Source organism: Lytechinus pictus, chromosome 6 (assembly GCF_037042905.1).
Source record: "Lytechinus pictus isolate F3 Inbred chromosome 6, Lp3.0, whole genome shotgun sequence".
Taxonomy (NCBI): domain Eukaryota; kingdom Metazoa; phylum Echinodermata; class Echinoidea; order Temnopleuroida; family Toxopneustidae; genus Lytechinus; species Lytechinus pictus.
The window spans coordinates 25832557-25855750 of NC_087250.1; the positions used below are offsets into that span (position 1 = coordinate 25832557).

At 36.8% G+C, this 23194-nt stretch overlaps 1 protein-coding gene across 1 annotated transcript; it reads left to right on the forward strand.

The window, feature by feature from the left end:
• The first annotated feature begins 3906 nt into the window (after positions 1-3906).
• Positions 3907-16764, forward strand: LOC129262773 (acetylcholine receptor subunit alpha-1-B-like). The gene is made up of 8 exons (XM_064101277.1): positions 3907-4961; positions 5784-5923; positions 7490-7534; positions 8362-8471; positions 9624-9799; positions 10520-11077; positions 12322-12425; positions 16237-16764. Exons 1-8 carry the CDS (start codon positions 4892-4894, stop codon positions 16366-16368), a joined length of 1335 nt encoding a protein of 444 aa, XP_063957347.1. The 5' UTR covers positions 3907-4891; the 3' UTR covers positions 16369-16764.
• Positions 16765-23194: the final 6430 nt, after the last annotated feature.

The window sequence follows — 23194 nt, forward strand, 5'->3', positions numbered from 1 at the left end:
CCACCCCAGAAAAATGTTGATTTGAATATAAAGAGAAAAATCTAACAAGCATTACACTGAAATTTTCATCAAAATCGGATGTGAAATATGAAAGTTATGACATTTTAATGTTTCGCCTATTTTAATCAAAACAGTTATTATGCACAAGTCAGTGATATGCAAACGAGAGAGTCGATGATGTCAATCACTCACTATTTTTTATGTTTTTTGTTGTTTGAATTATACAATATTTCAAGTTTTACAGAATTGACAATGATGTAAGACTTTTCTGAACCACATAATGTCAGTCCCCTCATTTGCATATCGACCTGGATGTGCATATTACTCTTTTTGTGAAATAAAGTGAAATTTAAAATTGTCATAACTAAATTATTTTACATCCGATTTTGATAAAATTTTCAGTGCTATGCTTGTGGGATTTTTCTCTTTTTATTCAAATCAACTTTTTGTTAGGGTGGACTTGTCCACGCAAATTCATAATCGATTAATCTCAAAATGAAATTATTGCATATTTTCTGTTCTTACGTCATGTGTTAACATAACAAAATCATGTACCAATCTGCCTATCTTACTTACTTGCCATTAACAAAATACAATAATAACCCGATATAATATGTCTTTTTATTGTGATATTTACATTTCATTGGTTCAAAGGTATGATTGCACAAATTGTGTATTGTTACAAATTTTGCCAGACATCTACATGATATATGAGGTGTCTTACATGTCGTCGGGATTTGCACATTGAGGTCTTATTATTTCAAGTATATATAGACAAAATACATTTTTAAACGTTGCTAAGTGACAAACGATTATTAAATGGTAACGGCTGGTCCCTATTGTCGCTTCTTTAAAATAAATGAAATATTGTATAAATCAAGCCATAAATAGAAAGAAATAGTGCATGAGGGTATCATCGACTTTTTCATTCGCAATTCACTGATTCGTGCACATAACTGTTTTGTGAAAAACAAAGCATTAAATATTATAGGTTTCTCATTCTACATCCATGACCCAATTTTCATGACACTTTTATCGATATGCTTGTTTGATTTTTCTGTATTGATATAAATCAACATTATATCTGAAGTGGACTCGACCTCTAACTTTCGACAAAAAATCTCTCAGCTGTCCATTGTGATTTGAATTGCATTGAAAAGGTATTGGTACGTTGTAGAAAGAATCTGAGAAGTAATTAAAAAAAAAATAGGCAAATCTTCTAGCTAAGATGTCAAGACAAAGAAAGTCAACAACGATCGCATTTTTGGCATTCGTAAGCAATAGTCAAAAGGGAAATTACATAATCGATTAATTTAAAATATAAAATTATTCTGTTCTTATTTCATGTGTTTACATGAACAAAATCCTGTACTTATCTTCTCATCTACTTTACTTAAATTTTTGCAAAAACTATACCAGAAAATTAAAATGAATAAAAAAATGAACATTTGAACAATGCAATGATTAATACATACAATGTTAATTCGTTATATTTTGTTGTTTTATTGATATATATAGAAATAAATAACGTCGATAAGTACAATCATTATTTCAAAAAATTTAATTCAAATTTCGCCAGACACCTACATATTACACGTAGTGTCTTACCATGGACGTCTTACATATTTGTAAGTTGTGTTACATAGGAGCTAAATCGTTTTCTTAAACAAGAATCATGGTTACTCATGGCAAAAATTTGAAAAAATACTTGGTCCACATTGTCACTTCATTAACTCTAAAAGGATCATTTGAGTTATATTTATAAACAGTACTTAATAAGGAAATTACATGATAAACTGAAAAAAGGTTATTGCATACTTTCTGTGTTTATTTCATGTGTTTACGTCAAAAAAATCCCTTACTTATCTTTTTTGTAAATTATATCAGAATAAAAAAAAATCTAAATATGATAATTTAAACAATACAATACAATAATGAATACTTAAAATGTTCACCTGTTATATTGCATTTTTTATTGTTATTAATACATTTTATTGACCTCAATGATTATCTTTCTATCAACAAAATAATGAATTAGCAGATTTTGTCAGACACGTACACATTCCATGTGATGTAGTGTCTTTTATAGTCAGGTTATATAGAAATAAAGAGGGCGAGAACTGTATGTGGTCTCTCACTGACTGTGTGTTATGCCTACATAGTTTTTTAATATACCTGTTCAGATATATACTACGGAGAATGAATTGACCTTTTATTTTAACTGTTTCGCTACTTGGAAACATGATTATTGCGGTATAAGTGTAGTGAGTGGTTAATTAGCATGTTATCATTCAAGTGGGTCTATATAACTAGACGAAACTAGCATTATGGGTCAGGAAACTTGCCAGGTACGAGTAGTTGAGGACTCGAGATGGCGCTATTGGTTCGTATCTGCTTTAAAACACGAAATTGAAAAATTACTATCAAATGTAAAACAGTCATTCCTTATCGTCACTTCTTTTAAAAAATGAAATATTGTATAAATCAAACAAAGACAAGAGAAACTTTTCATTCTTATATATTTGTGCACATACCTGCAAAGCATTAACATTTCTTATTTTACATCCAAAATTGATGAAACTTTCAGCGATATGCTTGGATGACTTTTTTGTATAGATTCAAATCAACATTATATCTGGAGTAGACTCGACCTTTAACTTTTGACAAAAACCTCTCAGCTGTCCATTATGATTTAAGTTTCATTTCAAAAGGTATTGGTACGTTGAAGAGTCTGAGAAGTAATTGCAAAAATACGCGAATCCTTTAGCAAAGATAGCAAGGCAAAGGGAGTCAACAATCATATTTTTTTGCATTCTCAATAAATACTTTTACAAAAATAAAACAACAACCGAAAAAACATTTATCGTGGGCCGAATCGTGAAAGTGTGATCTGAGCTATGATTAGGACGGTATCGTTTATTACAATGCAATAGCAAACTAAATCGAATATTTCACGGTTCATTTCACACCATTTTGGCGTGGGTTATGTAAGACAGATGGAAATACTGCTTGCGCGCAATTGTCATGGCCTAGCAAAATGCTAGCTAACATGGATAAGCTGATTTAGATATCTGTAAACTGTGGCTTAACAGGTGGGGGGGGGGGGGGCAACAGCGTTTTTACAGTGTATGTGAAAACACTGTGTTCTTTCGAGCACAAATAGTATTATAGATTATGAAATGTATTTCTGAGACATTTTGTGTTAATACATGAGTAGGTCGTAAAATAATGATCACCCCCCTTCACAAGTTCACTCAAGTACGTCCACCCTTACTCATCATGACAATAGCGTTACAGAAAGTTTTTTTTTTTTTTTGGGGGGGGGCAGACATGCCGTATGGGGCAAATATTTTATAATTTTGCCATCAAGATTTCTTTTTTACTGTTTTGATAGGACAAACTGGTATTATGATATATTTTGACATACTATTCAGAAGATTAATAAAATAATGGAATGTTCATCCCCTTTTTTTTATTTTTTTTCTTCATTGGCCTTGTAAAATAGGTGGGGGGTGGGAGAATAGGAGAGAGGAAGAAAGAGGGGGAGGGGAAGAGAGAGAGAGAGCAACATTTGCTGACAGGATATTCTATCAATGTGTGGCAAATACAGTGAATACAATGAACAAAATATCTTAGCTTGAAACTAAGTTTTTTTTAATATACTAAATTCATTATAGTGCGCCTTCAATAACTGTGTTATTGTACCATTGCATAATAACGCCAATAAATGGAAGTCATATTTGTTTTAGCAAATTGCTACATCGTTAATTAAGCGACCAAAGTGAAACTGATAATTGATTCCATGTGCCTTATAATAGCAAGCGTTATGTACATACGACTTAATGAGTTTTACCATTCAATTTAGGCCAACGTGAGCAAGACCAGTGTATCGAACCACTAGCAATTAGAATAACGCTAATAACCACTTAACAGAAAAGCTTAAAAAGGGTCTCCCGGGCTTCATTTAATTAATAGGCAGTTATCACTACTCGACGGAGAGCGAATTCAAGAACACAGTTCATGTATTGAAAATGCTTGTCAAAATTAATGACAATGAACAGCTGGGATGTTTTGTAAATTTTTTTGAACTGGAACAGCAAGTTAGTCTTACGTAACGGAGCTCACGAAAAATTGCAAATATTTCGTTTACTCGTGTAGAGTCATGGTCGAAACTGCTGTTTCGATTTACCAATTTTCGACAAAGACTTCTGCGTTGCTCTTTGACCTGAAGGCAAGGGCGGAAATCTCTCACTAAGGTAGGGTGGACAATGAGCTGGACAATTTGACACGCAAAAAAAAGAAGGTTATCACCACAGTAGGTCATTTCAACCAAAAGGAATTTGACAAGACAAAAAAAAAAGGAAAGAAAAGTTTATCACCCAATCATCCAAAATACATGTTTCATTTCGATTCTTAGTGATGTATTTCTTTCCATCATAAAAGACCAAACATAGTCGGGGGACATTTCATATTGTGTCCCCCTACTATTTTGAGTAGGGGGACGCCCCCTCCCCCCCTCCCGGGACAATACATTTGTTATGATCTTTAAAGCAGTCTGCGAAAACTCGCTACTGTTTGCCTAGAGTGAAGATCACAATTTATCTTTCACCAATATTACGAATAGCTATTATGCACTTAATGCGAATAAAGTCGAAGGCGGTGTGCATTGTCCCGTAATCACTTATACTCACTCTGTTGACTCGGGGAAAGTGTATATAAACATTGCGAGCCTCGTATACACGAGAGGTAACATCAGACCAACTCGGTTTTTATGGTTAGGGTTCGGAGTGTGGATCGGAACAAACCTCCTGGGATACGAACCCCGAACCTGCAGCTTCAAAGTTCTGAATCTAACATTTCTTGCACTTGACTTGTTAATGGAGTTATCGTAATGTCCAAGAAGAGTTTATTCGTCACGGTCATTGCTGTATTCACTTTTGGTTTAAAAGATGGCGGAACAGGTAAGGTATTTTCATAATACGTTATTATTATTTTAAATATTACAATAATGCAATCTATTTCTTTTATGAAAAAAAAAAATGTATTTTCATTATTTCTTTACTTGTTCATCGTTCTTGGTTGCTATAATAATACATCGACAGGCGCGTCTATGATTTCAGTGGGGGAGGGACATGCAAAAAAAAAAAAGACCTATAGCCGTTTTTTTTTTAAATCTACAACCCCTAAACGGGTTTCGTTGGGACGAAATGAGTAACCGATCTAATGGAAAGCCCTTAACCCTACAACTCTCATGAAGCGATGTGGAGGAAAGCAGAGGGATTTGTTTTTTCTATATCAAAATAATCATACGGGGCACCCCTCTGTATCCTCTGCCATTTAATTTGGTTTATTTTCATTTCGTTTAATGCCAATTCGTCCGATTACCAACCCGTCTGCTATAATTTGGTCTACCACCATTTCGTCCACTATCCACATGGTCTAATTGCCATTTCGTCCACTTACCATTTCGTACAATAACAAGTTGGTCCAATAGCCATTTAGTCAATATACCACTTGGTCTAATTGGACTAAGTGTTGATTGGGAGAAATGAACATAAAATGGATCTTAGACCAACTGGTTATGAGACGAAATGTTCACTGACGAACTGGTGATTACGACGAAATGATTATTGGACCAAATGGTTGTTAGACGAAATGTTGATGGACGCAATGTGATGTATAAAGTAAAACCTGATTTCCGGGGGCATATTTCCAAATAATCGGAGGTTGAATACTTGAATCTGATATTCTAATTCATCTTTTGTTTTCCACTTTTGCCAAAGCAACTCCATCGACGGCTGAAGGTCAACTAATCCACGACCTTTTTGACACCGGATATGACGTCAGAGTGATGCCCCAACGAGACCTCGGCCATCCCTTGGAGATGACCATCAACTTTTATTTGTTTTCCATTCTGGATGTGGTAAGCATGGGCACCGTCTTACAAAGAGTTACGATTGATTCAATCTTAACCTTAACTATGGAAATCCAGCAACATCAACTTCTAGAATACATGTTTGTTGATGATGATGATGATGATGATGATGATGCACAACATTTGTATAGCGCCATATATCTGTCAAAGACATTCAAAGGCGCATTGGAGGAGCCAGCCAATCTGGGTCGCCTACAAGGGCGCAAACATAGAACTGTGACCCGCAGGTCTCTCCTCCCGATAACTGTTTGGGGGAATGCAGGTGGACCACTACACCGGGGTTTCCCCCTACTCTTATTCGAATAGTGCAGTGGGTTCTTAACGTGCAAAGGTGGTGATTTTCCTCTACACGGGGCCGCAATTTAACGTCCTATCAGAGGTACAGAGTGTTTTCCACTGTAACATAGCCTGCATCTATGAAACAGGGGAGAGACGTTTACACACAACGCACTGGCTTCAGTCATCCGCCCGGGATGGACTCGAACCCACGATCTTTGGTTCGACGGGCAGACGCTTTACCGACTGAGCCAACCTGCCTCAAAATATGCCTTGTCCAAAATATTTTCTAGATAATATGATAAATATTCATACATTCATAGTTGTCTTGGAAATTCAGTGTGTGCTTCTCTTTGCTTTCAAAGGACATTGCGAAAATTTGTTAAAGAAAACTATGACATTGATGCATATCAATATACCTGAGATCGATCGGATAAATAACTACTCTTTGTAAGACCGCACCAAGCTAGTATGTTTTATACAGCAGCATAACATACATTTTCAGTAAACCTATAAATGTTAGAACAGCTGCTGGTAGAGTTATGAAGTAGTAACAGGAAATGTGACTGAGGTGTATTAAAGCATTCAAGCAGGGGACATTTCAATTACCAAAAGTTATAAGCGCACCAACTGGGAATCGAACGAACCCGGGTAACCGGAATCCAAGACCCTCGATCTACAGACTGAGCTCTCACGCCTCATTTTATCTCAATTTTTAATAATTATCATAATTTTTACTGATGTAGACACTATCATGACGAATATCCTTTATACTATAATTATTATTATTTCCATTACTTCCATTATAATTGTTTTTAATTTGGTTATCATTATCATCATCCTAACACGTATAATCACCATTTTTTTCCTCAGACATAAAATGTTTTTTGTACTATCAATATCCAGCCAAGATATTAGTAGTAGTCGTGACATTTGTTAAGATTAAAACACCACAGTAACATAAAACTAATACTTCCGCGTATACTCTAAGTACACTGAGTAAAATTTTACCCAATATTGTGTAGAAAGGGAACATGCATGTTTTTTTTTATTTTTTTTATTTCAACCTTTTACGTTTTTTTCTTGGTTGTGAGTCCCCCTCTATTGTTCACTTCTTGTGTAGAGTATTAAGATGCAAAATATTCCCCCTTTTTTTTTTACAAAAACCAAAGAGCCACTTAGAAAAAATAGAGTTTAATAATTAACAACATAAGTCTATTTGAGCTCACCCCATCTTGTTACTTTATTGATTGTAATTGTAATATTGTTATTTCCCAGGATACTAAAAATGGGATCCTCAGCGGAGTTTCTTTTGTCAACATAGTAAGTATTTTTGCATGAACTGAAGCACTATGCAGGGGCGGATCCAGGATTTTCCAAAGGGGGGGGGGGCACATTTTTCCTAGGAAAATTTGACAAGCCCCCCCCCAAAAAAAAAAATAAAAATAAAAAAGATCCTTGATCCTTACTTGGGTATGAACGTCATTTCCCCATTTAAAATACATGTGACTTTCAAAGGGGGGGGGGGCACACTTGTGTAAAGAACGGCATATTTAGTCTCCTAGCTGAGTGCTTGAGCAATAATCCTTTTTTTGGTCAATAATAAAGTTATAGTGGGGATTTATGCATGTGGAATAATGATTACTAATAAAAAAATGTTTGATTAGTGGTGAATTAAAGGTGAAAATGTTTTGTGTCGTGATTCTCAGAAATGTCCCGCACGACACCAACATTTTCACCTCTAATTAACCATGGACAACATAGTTTTGTTGGTTTTCAATAATTTTTATAGCATTATATTATTACCACAAAACAAATTGAAGTTCCTCGTTTGTTTGGACAGTAGGTTGAAAAAATATTGCGAAAATGGTTGACTTTCATAGCATGGAATCGCCCATTTGCATATTGATCTGGATGTGCATATATCGGTCTTGTAAAATTTAGAGTAAATTTAAAATGTCATAACTTTCTTATCTTAAATACCATTTTGAAGAAATTTTCAGCATTATGCTACTTGGATTTTTTCTTTTTACTCAAGCTAACCTTTTGTTGGGATGACATGTCCTATAGTATTATCACCCAATAATCTATTTAATTACTTATTGATTGATTGATTTATTGATTTATTTATTTATTTACCCTGGATACAGCTGTGGCATGATCAGCGGTTAGTATGGAACCCAGCTAACTACAGTAACATTTCTGAGATTACCGTTCCCTTGGGATCTGCCTGGACGCCACCAATGCAGATCTATAACACGTAAGTCCTTTTTTTTCCACCATAAAGAGTCTTTCACCTTAATAATATTAATATTGGTACCGATTACAGACCAGCTACAAGTGATATACAGTACAACCAACACTATCTAAAGGGACGAAAATTTTGATTGAAGTGGAAGTTCAGCCTGAAGAAAAATTAAAGGAAAAATATTTGTAAAGGTTTGAAGAGAATCCATTAAAGAATATTAAAGAAAGTTAATATAATTTTAAGATTTTGATTTGTGACGTCAAGAGCGAGCAGCTGCCTCATATATTAAATAGCATAATATGCAACAATTAAAAATTTGCAATGGTTCGTGATGGCTTATTTTTTGCTTTCTTTTTAGGAACGGGTGTGAAATATTTTGTCTATCTATATCCTGAAATGATATTTCATTGAATTTTTAGTATACGATATGTAGAAAAGAAGCTAACATGTGACGTCACAAATGAAATGTTTAAAATTCAAATATTTTTTTTTTGTTCTTTGATGGATTTTTCTCAAAACTATGGCAATATTTGTTAATAATTTTTTTCTATTTCGAAAAGCAGGACACAAAATCAACCAGGGGGTGTTTCACAAAGATTTGATTATGACTTAGAGTCGCACTTAAATGCCTAGTTGCGTGCGTTAAAAAAGGCATGACAGCATTGGTCAGATCATGCATAGAGGGTTACCGTCCCCTAAACTGGAGTGGTGTGGACCGTGTATTTGATTATAATTTTATAAATGCAATAATTCAACTTATAAAATGATCAAAAGCATCATATCATATATGTCAAATAAATACTCTTAGATCTAAAAAAACAAAAAAAAACATGTTCTTAGAGGGTTCTATGCTTGCCCCATATTGTGATCCTTTAATGGTTCCCTGTTCTAAAAGATTCTAAATTACCCTAAAAAGCCACTTGAGCAGTGTTGAGAGCCATTTTAGGATATTTATAAAATGATTTAAGGTTCTTGATCGCGTGATAAACATTATGCGAATTCGTTTTTTTCTCGAGTGTTAAAAAACTGGACACTAAAAGGATTCCAATTTGCACCTCTTTTCCAAGACTGGATAATTCACGAATGTTATGCTTATGTACTATATTAGACTTTCCAAAAATGTTGGAGTCACTCTCGTTTAATAATTATCCTATTTTTCCGCAGGGCTGGGTATGGTCAGACCCATACGATCTTTCAGAAGGATGGAAATGTCTTAAAGATATTCGCTGACGGTACAGCGTACATACAGTCTAACATGTATTACAATACAATCTGCAATACTGTCCTGCTCGACTTCCCTTTCGATTCACACAACTGCAGTATTGGTTTCTTCATAATGGGTAATATTCATAAATAATCACAATTGGTTAAGTAAAATGCAGTAGAAATAAATGTAAATCGTATGTAAATATACATCATATAAATGTCATATTACATAAATGTGCCATTTATAATATTTGTAATTTCTTCAATACATGAACTGTAACTAAGCATTTGTTTTGATCCAGTTGAGGCATATAGAACACACACACATGCACATAAAAACGGAATGATAAGCACAAACAACAGTAAACTGAAACGAAAAATTGCGATTATTTTATTATTTTACATTCACATTTACTTCTTCTTACTTTAGGTAGAATAGTTAGGTAGTACACTATAGCGCTATTCATAAATTAGTATGCTCATCCTATGAACAACCAACCTTGTAAATAAAACCAGGCTCTAATATAGACCTTGGGCCCGTTGCATAAAACGTTTGCCTTAAAAACTATGCCAAACAAAATTATGCCATTGGAAATTACACATTAGAAGACTTTGGAAAAAAAATTGCCAGAGTTTGTTTTATGGCAGAAATTTTCTGCAATGGGCCCCTTATGGGTTTTCCACTTGATAACACTTTCTAACCCCTTTGGAAGGTTCATTTTAACATATGTTAAGTGAATAGCCAAGATACTCATTTTAAGAATCCAGTGTGAATTTATCACTACGTTTTTCAGGCTCTTTGCCGACGCCCATGCCCCTTGTAATATCACTCTTTGTTTGTCTTTCTATCACAGGTTACTACAGTGATCGCATCAAGTTAGTCCCTGGTCGCGCTTACTCACTCTTCAACTATAATACAGAATGGAAGATAAAAAATCTTGTTTTTGTTCCACATGACCGAATGGACATCGTAACTCGCAAAAATATATCCTTCCTCGACGCCGTGATGCATCTAGAGAGAGCACCAAACTTCTACCTGCGGATCATCCTCTGCCCTCTTGTCCTCCTGAATGGCCTAGCCCTTAGCACGTTCTGGATACCCATCAAGAGTGGCGAACGCGTCTCGGCATCGCTTTCTCTTGTTCTCGGCAACACCGTGTTTCAGATTATCATTTCTGACATAATGCCGAGGACTTCGGACCCGGAGTTCGAACCTCGCATTGTCTACTTCTGCGTGTCGTCATTCGCTCTCATCACAGCTATTACCGTCTGGTCAATGCTCGTGTCAAACCTGGCTGCCAAAAAGTGGTCTTTGAGGACGTCCGCAGCGAGGCGATTGTTCCTAGAGGTGTTGCCAGTGCTTACCTGCACAAAATCGTTGAAGGGTTGCAGAACAAGGGCGGCTGTAAAAGGTTAGTTTATAAACTATCGAAATTATAAGCACCATGTCCACACGGAAATCTACTATATAATCTTAAAAATGTTGGGCAAAAATTATCAATATTTAACCGACCCTGGGCAACACACATGTTCACTCAACTATTGGTTAAATCTGCCCAAATTGGGTAAACAATTTGCTCAATTGGATGATAATTGTCCAGAATATATATATATATATATATATATATATATATTGTTTTACTAAAATACATTAACAAGCACAGTGGACACAATGTTGCCCAACATTTTAAGTGTGTAACAAAGCAAAATTATTTTCCAATTTAATACAGGCCTATCAAAATGGCACTGACACCGACGACGTGGCCATAGAATTTAACGATCGTTAGACTAGCTTAGCCAGGGTAATATAGGAGCGCCTTGAGCACCTAGCAAGGTGGATACATGTGCTATACAAATCCTATATTATTATCTATTATATTATTCTAACAAACTTCCAGAAAATTAGTCATCACAAATTATGAGCGAGAAGGAAGTGGAGTAGCGGCGGCAGGGGTGACATAAGATTAAGTGAGAGAAAGAGAGACAGGCGGGGGGGGGGGGGGAGAGAGATTAGGTGCCACGATAAAGATATTCGTTTGACCCAACCCATTCAAATTTTTTCAATTTGATATTGCTGATTGACAAAAATGTATGAATATGATTCAAAATCTAACACTGATTCTAGAAATGGTAACTACTGAACTTCCTTCGCCCAAATTGGGAAGATGAATAAGTGACATGGAACTATTGTTTGACTGGCGGAATAATTAGGGCTATTTTACTGTTTCAGTTGATGAATTCGATTAATTCATAGTTATCTTCATAAATGGCGATTTATTTTTAAAATGAGCTGGCTACGGTACCCTTTCCTGGTCAGATTTGGAATGTCAGATATATATCCTATCCATTGGTAGTAAACATTTAATTTCACATTTATTTTTTATGAATTTTTCGAAAGTGCCATTTTAACACACAAGTCTATGGGGAATGTTTAACGCGCGTGACACCAGTAGGAGGTTGGGGGAGAGACGAAAAGAGAGGGGGAGAGTGGGCAATAGATGTAGGACTATCGTTTCTAATCGGGAATGACTATTGCGAATACCACTTCAGATGGGGGGGGGGGGGGATGATGTGCTGTTTTTAGCCGTGGATAAAATGACTTGGCGAGGGAATGGTTGCAATAGCGCTGCAAGTTGTACACTATCTTATTTCTTAGATATTTCTATGCAAGATGACGAGAAACAAGAAGTGACTGCGGTACACGCCTTCGACCATACCACAAAAGAGAATCCGGGCGAACAACGAGGGGACGAATCGCAGGTAATAATAAAACAGTTCTTTATACTAAAATTTAGTGTAGAGATCAGTGGTATTATGTATATAATAATCTCGTCTAAACCAGATCGTCTCCACCAGGAATTTCAAAGGGGGGGGGGGGGGCACGAGCCAGATGTGCCCCCCCCCCCCCCCTGGATCCGCCAGTGGTCTACACTATCATTTGTATAGTTTCCAGTAATTCGTGCGATAAAAAATATATCAAGAAATAAAGGTTAAAACCTTGCTCTATCTTATAAATGCGTATCCTTGAAAGGTACACCTCACTTTGTCACCCGTGCATGATCCGAGAAAATATGAATATGTTTTCAGCGTTTTATGATTAAGCAGTTATTAATGTAGTTTAAAGGAGAATAAAAAAGAATAGGCGATGAAAAAGTGAGTATTTAGAAGAAGAGGATGGAAAAGCAAAAGGACACAAAGGAGGAGGAGGAGGAGGAAAAGAAGAAGAAGAAGGAGAAGGAGCAGAAGAAAAAGAAGAAGGAAAGACGACATAGAAGAAGAAGAAAAAAAAGAAGATGACGGAGGAGAAGAAGAAGAGAAAGAAAAAGAAGAGTGAACAATCAGATGAGTGAAAAGAAGAAACGAAAGACGGGAGGAGGGGAATAATATGAAGATTAATCCTGCTATTTCCAAGATTGCAATAAACACAGTGGTAACCAGGGCCGTAGCCAGAAGCATTTTGTTGGGGGGGGGGGGTGTACCAGCTAAATTTGCCAACTAAATTTGGCGTGACAGCGCCAACGTGAGCACAGGGGGGGGGGGGGGGGTCTGATGGGGGATGTGCCCCCCCCCCTACAATAATCACATGCTAAAAGATTTTGAATTTTTAGAATTGAATTAGTGGCATTTGGTGAATACTTTAAGGTAAATTATACAAAGATATACAAAGATATTTGCACTTTAAAAATAAACATTTTGGATCAAAATAGAAAGGCTAGTGTGCCGTAGTTGCTATACTTGCAGTATAATGATATACCCTATGCATTAATAATATAAAAATCAAAGATTTGTTAATTTTTAATTGACCTTTTGTGCAAGATGTCTCAACTAAAATTTCAAGAGTGCTACTGCTAACAGTGGCGTACCGTGGGTCACGGCATTGGGGGGGGGGACACCAGCAAAAATGTAGAGTCATTAAGTGGGCGCGCGAAGCGCGCTCAATTGCCAGGTATACTGACATGATAGAGACATTTTAAGGACTGCGCCATTAAACGGATATGTATCTTAGTGATCAAATAATGCGAGCGCGAAGTGCGAGCTGAAAATGTTTGATATTCAGTCCTAAAAAGGGACATTATAAGCAAAGTTTTGTAATCATGATACGTACCTGTCTTACAAAACAAACAATGCGAGCGCGAAGCGCGAGCTGAAATTTTTTGTATAACTTAACCCTAAAAAGGGACATTTTCAGGACTATCTTTTAGAATTTATGAAGTGCGTACGTATCTCATCATAGTCATCTAATGCGAGCGCCAAGCGCTTGCTGATTTTGTTAGAATTACACTGGCACATGAAGCTCTTTTTGTGGTCATTGTAATCATGAACATGATACGTATTTCACTAATGAAATATTGCGGGCGAGAAGCGCGAGCTGACAATTTTTGAAATTCAGACCTGAAGAGGGGTATTCTATAGCTTGTTTGTAAAATTTACTATTTCACTAATTAAGTGATGCGAGCGCGAAGCGCGAGCTGAAAATTTGTTATAATTAGATCGGAAAAAGGGACATTTTAAGGACTGTCTTTAGGAATTCGTGCACTGCAAAAACGCCGGTGTTGATTTAACACCAGCCCGGTATCTATGGCTGCGTTTATGCGACCTCAAGCCAGAATCATGATTTGAATCATGATTTGAATCATGATTCAAAACACAAACATGAATCACGATTTCACAGAATCAGCGTTTAGACGACCGTCATTCCAATGCTGTTTCTCCTCAGATTCGGGCCAATCCAGTGCGCATCACTAGTGCGCAGTTTGACAGAGGAAGTTTTTCGCACGTGTTTCGGCTCTCGAAAAATCTTTTGCTTCCAGAATTCAACCTAATTTTGTTTACTTCTATCATTTAAGGTCCATATGCTTCTATTCATCTTGTTAGTTAATCCAAAATGGTGTTCGGAAGTGAATTTCAGCGTAGATCCAATTTAATATTGACACTCTATACTCATCATTGTCTCCAGTTAATTCATTTACTAGAACTTGAAGTTGAAGACATGACCAAAAAATGAAAAGTAGTGGACGATGCGAAGACCAACACAGAACCTGAACATGACAATAAATGCATGCAGAGTAATCATGTACATACAATGAGCATAAGCTTGGCAAGAGTCAAACCGAAAGCCGTAGCCCGACGACACAGTGAGGTCATATAATCATGATTCAAATCACGATATCGTTTATTCGAACATTTTCGTACGTGATTCTGCAGAAACGTCTTTCCAAACGCCCCTTTTTTCGTGTTTCATGTTTGTGATTCTAATCATGATTATATTCAATTTCGACTAAACGCAATCGTGATTCTGCAGAATCATGATTTGAATCATGATTCAGATCATGATTCTAGGGTGAAAAAGTGGCGGATAAACGCACCCTATATCGGTCCACACCAATGCGAACGTAAGCACAGACTGGAAATGTGTTATTAAGGCCTTAAAGGGGGCAATCACTTTAAGTATATAGTCATGAAAAAAGCATATGTCACTACATAAAACAATGATAACTTGAAGTGCGAGGAGATAGTTTGGTGCATAATCTTTATGGACTTAAAATACAACAGGCCTATATATCTCATTAGTCAGACAATGCAAGCACCAGGAATGGTGCAACCACAACCTGCCCCCATCCCCACCCTAAGCACCTTCTGACACCATAAATAAATAAAAAAATGTTTAGTAAAAATAACTTAGAACATTTTTGTGTTTTTTGCCAACTGCAAACTTGTAGACAAGTCTACAAGTTGTAGACTTGTCTTCATGAATTTGCCAACTGCAGAGTTACCAGTTTTTTAAGTCTTGTGTTCTATTCTTTTCAGATCTGAAACGGGGCAGTACTGGTACATCACTTTGCTGACTGGTAGAGCGTATAGTGTTCTGCCACTTTAATAGGCCCACTTTATAATTTGCCAACTATACTTTGGCTTTGATTATTCAACTTAAACCTCGGAAATTCATCCCACCCAATATTTATGTACCTAGTCTTGCCTCTAATTTTACAAACTAATGTGTTTGTTAAATCGTCAATAATTGTGGTATAATTTGCAAACTAACAAGCTTGTTCATATTGGGGGAGGACCGGGGGCTTACTTTGTGTGTTATTATAGCTCCATCTGTTTTGTACTTAGTATTTTGCTGACTAGTAGGGCTCTAAGCCTGGCTACATGGACTTGGATTTGCCAATTGGTTGTCTTTACTCTAAACGTCGTAACCTTCTTCGAAGTTAGTACCCCTATTTTTCTTTCCTTTTCTTTCTTTCTTTCTTTCTTTCTTTCTTTCTTTCTTTCTTTCTTTCTTTCTTTCTTTCTTTCTTTCTTTCTTTCTTTCTTTCTTTCTTTCTTTCTTTCTTTCTTTCTTTCTTTCTTTCTCTCTCCCCCCTCTCTCTCTCTTTCTTTCTTTCTTTTTCTCCCTATCCTCCATTTTGCCAACTGGTACATGATTTTGCCGACTGCCACGAATGTTGGGGGGGTGTCACACCCCCCCCCCCCATACCCCCCCTCTAGCTACGGCCCTGGTGGTAACTAAAGTTTCCTAGCAAGTCTTTGGATGATTCCATTTTCTTTTCTCTTTACATTTTTTCAGACGACAGATATGGAGATCGTTGCAGAGATGTTGGATCGCTTTGTTATGGTGGTAGTGTGTGCTTTGTTGATAACTCTAGCAGTTAGCACCGATCCTCTGATCACCTCTACGCTTCAAGCCTTGTTTCATTGAAGATAAACTGAATTCTTAATTTATTGACTGCATTGCTTGGTTGGTTACAGGACAGTGGTCTCAAGCTAGTCTCGATCTAATGTGTACGTTCAGACTCATATTGGACACTTCAACCAATAACAGGTCTGGAGTTAAGACTAGACGCCAAAAGCTCTGTCTTTGTCAAATAGAGCCGGTCACAGTATTGAATCTCGTCCCACTACTCCAGAGTCTACTCGAATTGCGAAAACCAAAGGTCTGCGCATGCAGACTAGTCTCAATCGGACGTTAGCAATAGATCTCGTAGACTAGCTAGATCCAAATTATCGATGAATAATACTGATTCATGTATATTATTATTACATGTATATGTACATGTATGTGAGTTTAAGTAAGTAAAGTAACAATACACTGGTATTGGCTTGGATTCTCTTTCGTTACATGATTTCGGTCTGTACACATTCACGTCACACTCCATTACTCACGGGTGCACTTTGTCACGTGACATAACACTCGTCAAGTAAAACACAACGTATAGAGCAGTTCGTAGTTACTCATGGACAATTTTGGTCAAATGACCTTTCATTTCTTTGATTAAGATAGGCAGATTTCAAAGCAAGATATTATATAAGCTTGCCTTACATAGCAGGATGAAGAAATTGAATAGACCAAGTGACTAGAATAGCACACCAATGAACACTTTATCAAGGTATTTGTTGCTACTTTGAATGCATATAATAGCATGTTGCACGATGTACTTGGCAAAGTGTGAAATACCAGTCGTTCGTGGACGCATTGTTGTTTTTTGTGGATGTAAATGAAAACCACAATTCAAAAGAATATATGAATAATCAAGACATAAAGTTGGTGCTTATCTCATTAGATTTTAAACCATCATGTCACTTTAGTACAAATGACCTTCCTCTGACCATGCGTATAATATTTTGATCATGCGCAGAACGGAACTACGAACTGGCTTATTACAAGCGACACAGAATACACCAAATGAAGGGACTGAAAGTTTAAAGTTCAATATTAAACAGTTTAGTTGCTTTTTTATATATTTGGATAGTGTGTATCAACATAAAGGGAATCCTAATCTAGAAAACTAATATAAAAAGGCTATGAGCGTTAGGCCTACTGGGAAGACTGAACATTTTATCTGGTAGTTTTTAAGCAAAACAATCGTGAATTATTTCATGGTGATCAAAAAGGTGTTTTTCATCTCCTATTTCTTTTTCAATAGAAGGAACACTTTTCCCAATTTATTCATTTTTTTTTATTTTGTATTTTTGTATTGAAAATGTGATAATCGCATATCTGTAGTAAACATGGTAAAAGATTACATTGTTAAAACCTGTTCACTTTTATCACATCTGGGTTTTGTCTTTCAAAGAGGTGCGATTGATCCAATCAACTACAACTATGGAAAGACAGCAACGTCAGCATAAAAAATGCATGTCTGTTCAAAATATTTTTTAACGACGACGTATATTCATACATCCATGGTCTTCTTGAAAATTCAGTGTGCTTCTTTTTGTTCATAAAGGACATTTTTCAAATTTCTTTTAGAAAATAATTCGACAACGCTGGATTTCCATAGAATTGCGATTGATCGGGTCAATCGTAACTCTTTGTAAGACGGGGCCCTGGGATAAAAATAATCCAAGGTCTTTTTCCATTAAAGGTAATAGTAAAATCAATTACCTATTTTTTTCTTCTCTAATATTGAATTTCTTGTGCAAGTTTCTATTTCCAAAAACTCAACATAGTTCTCACAAATAAATTACTGCGGTCGTTAACTTTAATATCAGGTAGCTTCCGCTCCTCGATGAAAGACAGATTCAAGGACAAAGAAAAGCTATTGTCTAATTCCTCTCATGACAATGAATAACCAAGACGTCTATGTCAAACATTGGTGACTCAAAACTTCCGTTTCGTACAGGACTCTGGACAACGACGTATTTGCATTTTTGTCAGCTCTGAAATGCTGCTTCGATTTACCAATTTTCTACAGAGACCTCCAGGAAGTTGTTTGTCATTTGACAATAATTTTTAATACCTTTAGTGTACAGTATACTTGCGTCGCGACGCCAAAACTTCATGAAATGGCTTCTTAAGCTGGAAAGAAATCCCGGTAACACAAAAATTAGCAATCAATCGCAAAACGGACTGACCAATTATGTTCAATGTCACACGCGCATTCACTTTAAAATATTGACAAGGAACCTATCAGAGGTGCTCTTTCATATTTGCAATTCATCGCTAATCCTTGTGTTACTGGGCCCTGGTCACTCGTTGTTTGAACCATGGACTGAGTGAAACAAACAATATTGTATAAATCCACACTGAATAATCAGATCTACACTAATAATGATAATACCAACGTAATATTTACCCAGGGTAGCCACTTCAGTTCCGAAAAATGTTCTCCAAGCGGGCACTGTTATTCTTATTACCCGGCTAAGCTAGGCTACCGATTCAGTGCACACAGCTTTTCAGGAATTATTTCCTATCGCCACCCATTTACCTCACCTGGGTTGAGTGCAGCACAGCGAGGATACATTTCTTGTTGAAGGAAAACACGCCGCGGCTACGATTCGAACCCATGACCCTCTGTTTGAAAGGCGAGAGTAAGAACCACTAGACCACGACGCGCCCACGCTAAATGCAAAAGAGCTATTATGGTTCCTAATCACTCTCCTCTCACATGGCTCAAAGTGAGACGAAGGACCAATCATTTTGGAGTGGGATTTACATCCTTTGAGAGTGCATTATAGCTCCTTTTGTCGAATTTTTTAAACACATATACTGTTCACTCCAGAAGGAGCTATAATGCACCTTCGAATGATGACGATCACACTCTAAAACGACTGGTCACTCGTCTGACTTTTAAAGAAGTGTGTTTAGGGACCAGATCAGCTTTTTTTTTCATTTAGAGTGTATGTACATGTAATTACCATCTTAATCACAATTTATCCTTTTCAACAGTCATTTTATACTAACATCAAATAATAACTACTACTGTGACCACTGTGGGAAATTGTTGTTTATGAACAAATACATATTTACGTCCCCATCATTTTATAACATCAACCTGTATCAATAATGTACAACTGTCTAGAGAAATTCCAAGTCAACCAACCTGCGGATAAGCGGATATCCGATGATCCTCGAATATCGGGGGAAGAACAACCAGAGATAAGATGAGATGTATGGGTACACTCTAAAAATATTGGGTAAAAGTGCTGCGTGAGGGTTATTATGTGTGCAACCAACATTAGACATTTCTTTGGGGCATTTTTATTTATCCAGTGTGATGAAAATTTTTGCCCAGTCTATAGTAATTGCTGCTTATTTTCTAACCTTACTGGACAATATGCTTCTCGCATGGGGTAAAATACTGTCACAAATTGGTTGGACACATAATTACCCTCGTGGCGGTAAAAGTTTTACCCAATATGTTTTTAAGGGTATCAACTATGCTATTAACATTAGCTATTTAGCTTAAAATTATTTATTCTTTTGATTTTTAATGAAACTATATCAATAACATTATTAGTCATATACATACTTGTTATTATTTTTGGCAATAAACGATACAAAAAGCATACAAAATAATATCATAATAAACAAACAAAGAGCAATGCCTTCGATTGCTTGACTCTCCCAGTGGTTAACCAACTCCTTTAGATATCTGATATGACGGAGAAATGGAAACAATTTAGGGAAGCCACTCTCTTATTGTAATTAAGCGATTACTCACATGTATTTACAACTGTATAATAGTTTATGAATAAACAATAACTGTTAAAATCATAAAATTGTAATCCAGGCAATTCATACTTTGATAGTCATGTTCACTAAGATCAGATATGAACGTTCGCTATAAACTATTTGCTATTATATTTACCATTTCCTATTTGGCTTCCATACTGGATTTTACAAAATCGGTGATTGGATTTTTGGGGTCAATTTTTTCGCCTGTTGACCACCACAATCGTCATTTTGCAGGGTCAAGAAATTAACTGACATGAAAATAATGCTACTATATGCAACGGAAAATCGTCCGATTGAAATTTTGAAATGTATAAACCTTGCGTCTCACAAAAAAGGAAACCGAGTTTAATTTCCTATTCTAGCTTAGTAAAAAGATTTATATTGCATAATTATACACCAATATAAGAATACGTTTTTCCCCTCTTTATTTGAAAACTTCATGGGATCTCCAAACGATGACGCACCGATGAACAAGTCGATTTTGAAATTGATTTAACATTTCTTTCGAATTTTTCGTTTGTTCACTAGGCGGTACATGCCGAAAAAGCATAAAGGTCCCGTTTCACAAATGCAGTATTTTTATAACATGTTTACTATCAGCCAATGAAATAATATAATTTTTAATAGCTTTTACTATTATTGCAAATTTTTCAGAATAATTAGTCTTATGAAACAAGCCCAAGTTTTTTTTTGAGCCAAGTAGGATGCCATTCTCTCAATTTTAAGATGTCATTGCTCTCTTATTTTACATCCAAGTTTTGATGAAATATGGTGCCTAATGTTTCTGAGATTTTCCCCTTTTCATTCAAACAATATTGTTCATGGGCTTGAATAGCCTCCACCCCCCCCCCCTCCCTGAAACAACGTTGTACATACATACTGAAGCATCATCGTTGCTTTCCATTTTCATTTTGCAACTCATTTCTAAATGCTACATAAATGTCAATAGCTGCAAACTGACTGGAAAACATATCACCAATCATAATTCGCCAGGTATGAATAGGCATGAATGATACCCGCTCGTTCGATAATTCTTTTTATTTTCCACGTGAAACAATTACACGATTACACGTGAAACAATTACACGATTACACGTGAAACAATTACACGATTACACGTGAAAATACTTTTTGTACACCAGAAGATTGTTGCCATCACAGCATACAAGGTTCCCCAGAGGAGTAGAAACGCAAGAGGGCGTCGCCGAGAATGTACGCCTTGATCTCTCGAATTCCACAATGCCTCTCGCCTGGAGGATACCGTCACGTGACACCTGATCAACAGCGGCGACTTTTTGCGGTCTTTCCCGCGCTTGCCTTTGCAAGATGTAGAGGGCGTCAGTCAGTTTGTCAACATGACACCAGGACCACGCCCACTCATCGTAGTGTAAGGCAGCCTTCTCTTCCCCCGATCGTGAGATTACAGTGAAGTCAGCAATACCTGTATTTACAACGATGTCGCCCGAAGATAAAGCTTGTATCTTGCCCCGAATCATCTTCCGCTGCAACGTAATGGTGCTAACTATTTTACTATCCACAGTATTAATGACGTAGATGTGAGACTGACCGTACTGAGCAGCGAGGATCATCCCATCCCTGTCAACATCAACATACACGCCATTAGAATGTTCATTTCCTGGTATGCTGATACCTCTAGTCGCCTTCAGTTGTCTGTCATAGAGGGTGACCAATTTCCTCGTACCACACACTATTACGTTGCCATCTATGGTGGCGCATGATGCAACGTCCCTACTATTGAATCCATTAATTACTTCCTCAATATGTCCCTTGTTGATGTTTATGATATGCATGGCCTCTTTGCCAAACACACACACCACACCCTCATCGATCAAAGCACGCATCCGTGGGTACTTCACATTCTCTGGAATATGGATTGACTTGACAAGTTTCCATTTACCAATAAAACCATCCACCCTACCGTAGTATTTCCCACCAATCACACCTTCAGCAAACACCACTCTCTTAATTTCATCCTGCATTTTTTCAAGGCAATCACGTACATCTTGATGGACGTTCAAACCTAACTGTTCATCAATGGATGCAAGTACTTGAGGGGCTTCATTCACCAACGTTTCATCATGTTTGTTAATCCGCGTAATACTTGATTCGATATTCTTCATAGTGTCTATTGCGTGTCTTATCTTACAAGTAAGATCCTCAATCTTTTTAGAAACGACTTCGCTTATCCCCTTCATATCTGATGAAACTTTTGCTTCTTTTACTTTGATGACATTTTCCTCCTTTTCTCTCTCGACATTAGATGACTCGATCTGCTGTTCTCTCTTCTCATTAATGAGTCGTATTTCATCATCTGCCTCATTGTTTATCTTCTGCTCCAAGGTCACGTGTTTCTCTCCTATGCCCTTCAATTTGTTTAGGAATATCGCTTGCAGATCTTCAGTAACCGTGTCAAGGTGCTTTTCCGATGACGTTGCAACGGCTTCTATTTCGGATTCGACCGTCCGAAGTAGCAGTTTCGTTTCATCTATCTGAGGCTGTTTTTCTTCCAGCTTCCCCCTCCTCTCGAAGATCACATCCTCGATGTCGTCTAGCTCGCATGGTTTCTGGTGATTTTTGACAGCGCATACTTGACAAACATAAATTCCATGTTGTACACAGTACAATTTGATTGGCTCACCATGCTTGTCACATGACCAGGTCATGTCATGACCTTTCCTTGTACGCAGCTTGTTTTTTTCATCTCTGTCTGCTGGGAACTTGGACGCCATAATGACAGTAGAAATAAACCAGATCTAAGTCATGGGGGGGGGGGGGGTCATGAAATAAAAATCCATGAGATATCGTAAGAAACGTTTTATTTCAGGTTGTCCACGTAGTAAATACGTCTTTATTGTAACCTAGGTGTCATGATGCTGATACAAGCGAAATATGGTTCCATGACATTTTCTCAGGCGAAAGTTGCTCAGGCGACAATTGCTCTGGTGTGAAATCTCCACATTAAACATAACATAAAACCTAGCCTCCAAAACTAAATAAACCTTAATACCAATCATTACATTATTCATAACCAAAAACTCTATTACAAT

What these genes read in the sequence shown, in the direction of transcription:
- LOC129262773 (XM_064101277.1), top strand. Translation starts at nt 4,892, where the DNA reads ATGTCCAAGAAGAGTTTATTCGTCACGGTCATTGCTGTATTCACTTTT. An exon ending in CCAATGCAGATCTATAACAC is followed by an intron (nt 8,472 to 9,623) that starts GTAAGTCCTTTT and finishes ATTTTTCCGCAG; the next exon opens with GGCTGGGTATGGTCAGACCC. An exon ending in TATTGGTTTCTTCATAATGG is followed by an intron (nt 9,800 to 10,519) that starts GTAATATTCATA and finishes TTTCTATCACAG; the next exon opens with GTTACTACAGTGATCGCATC.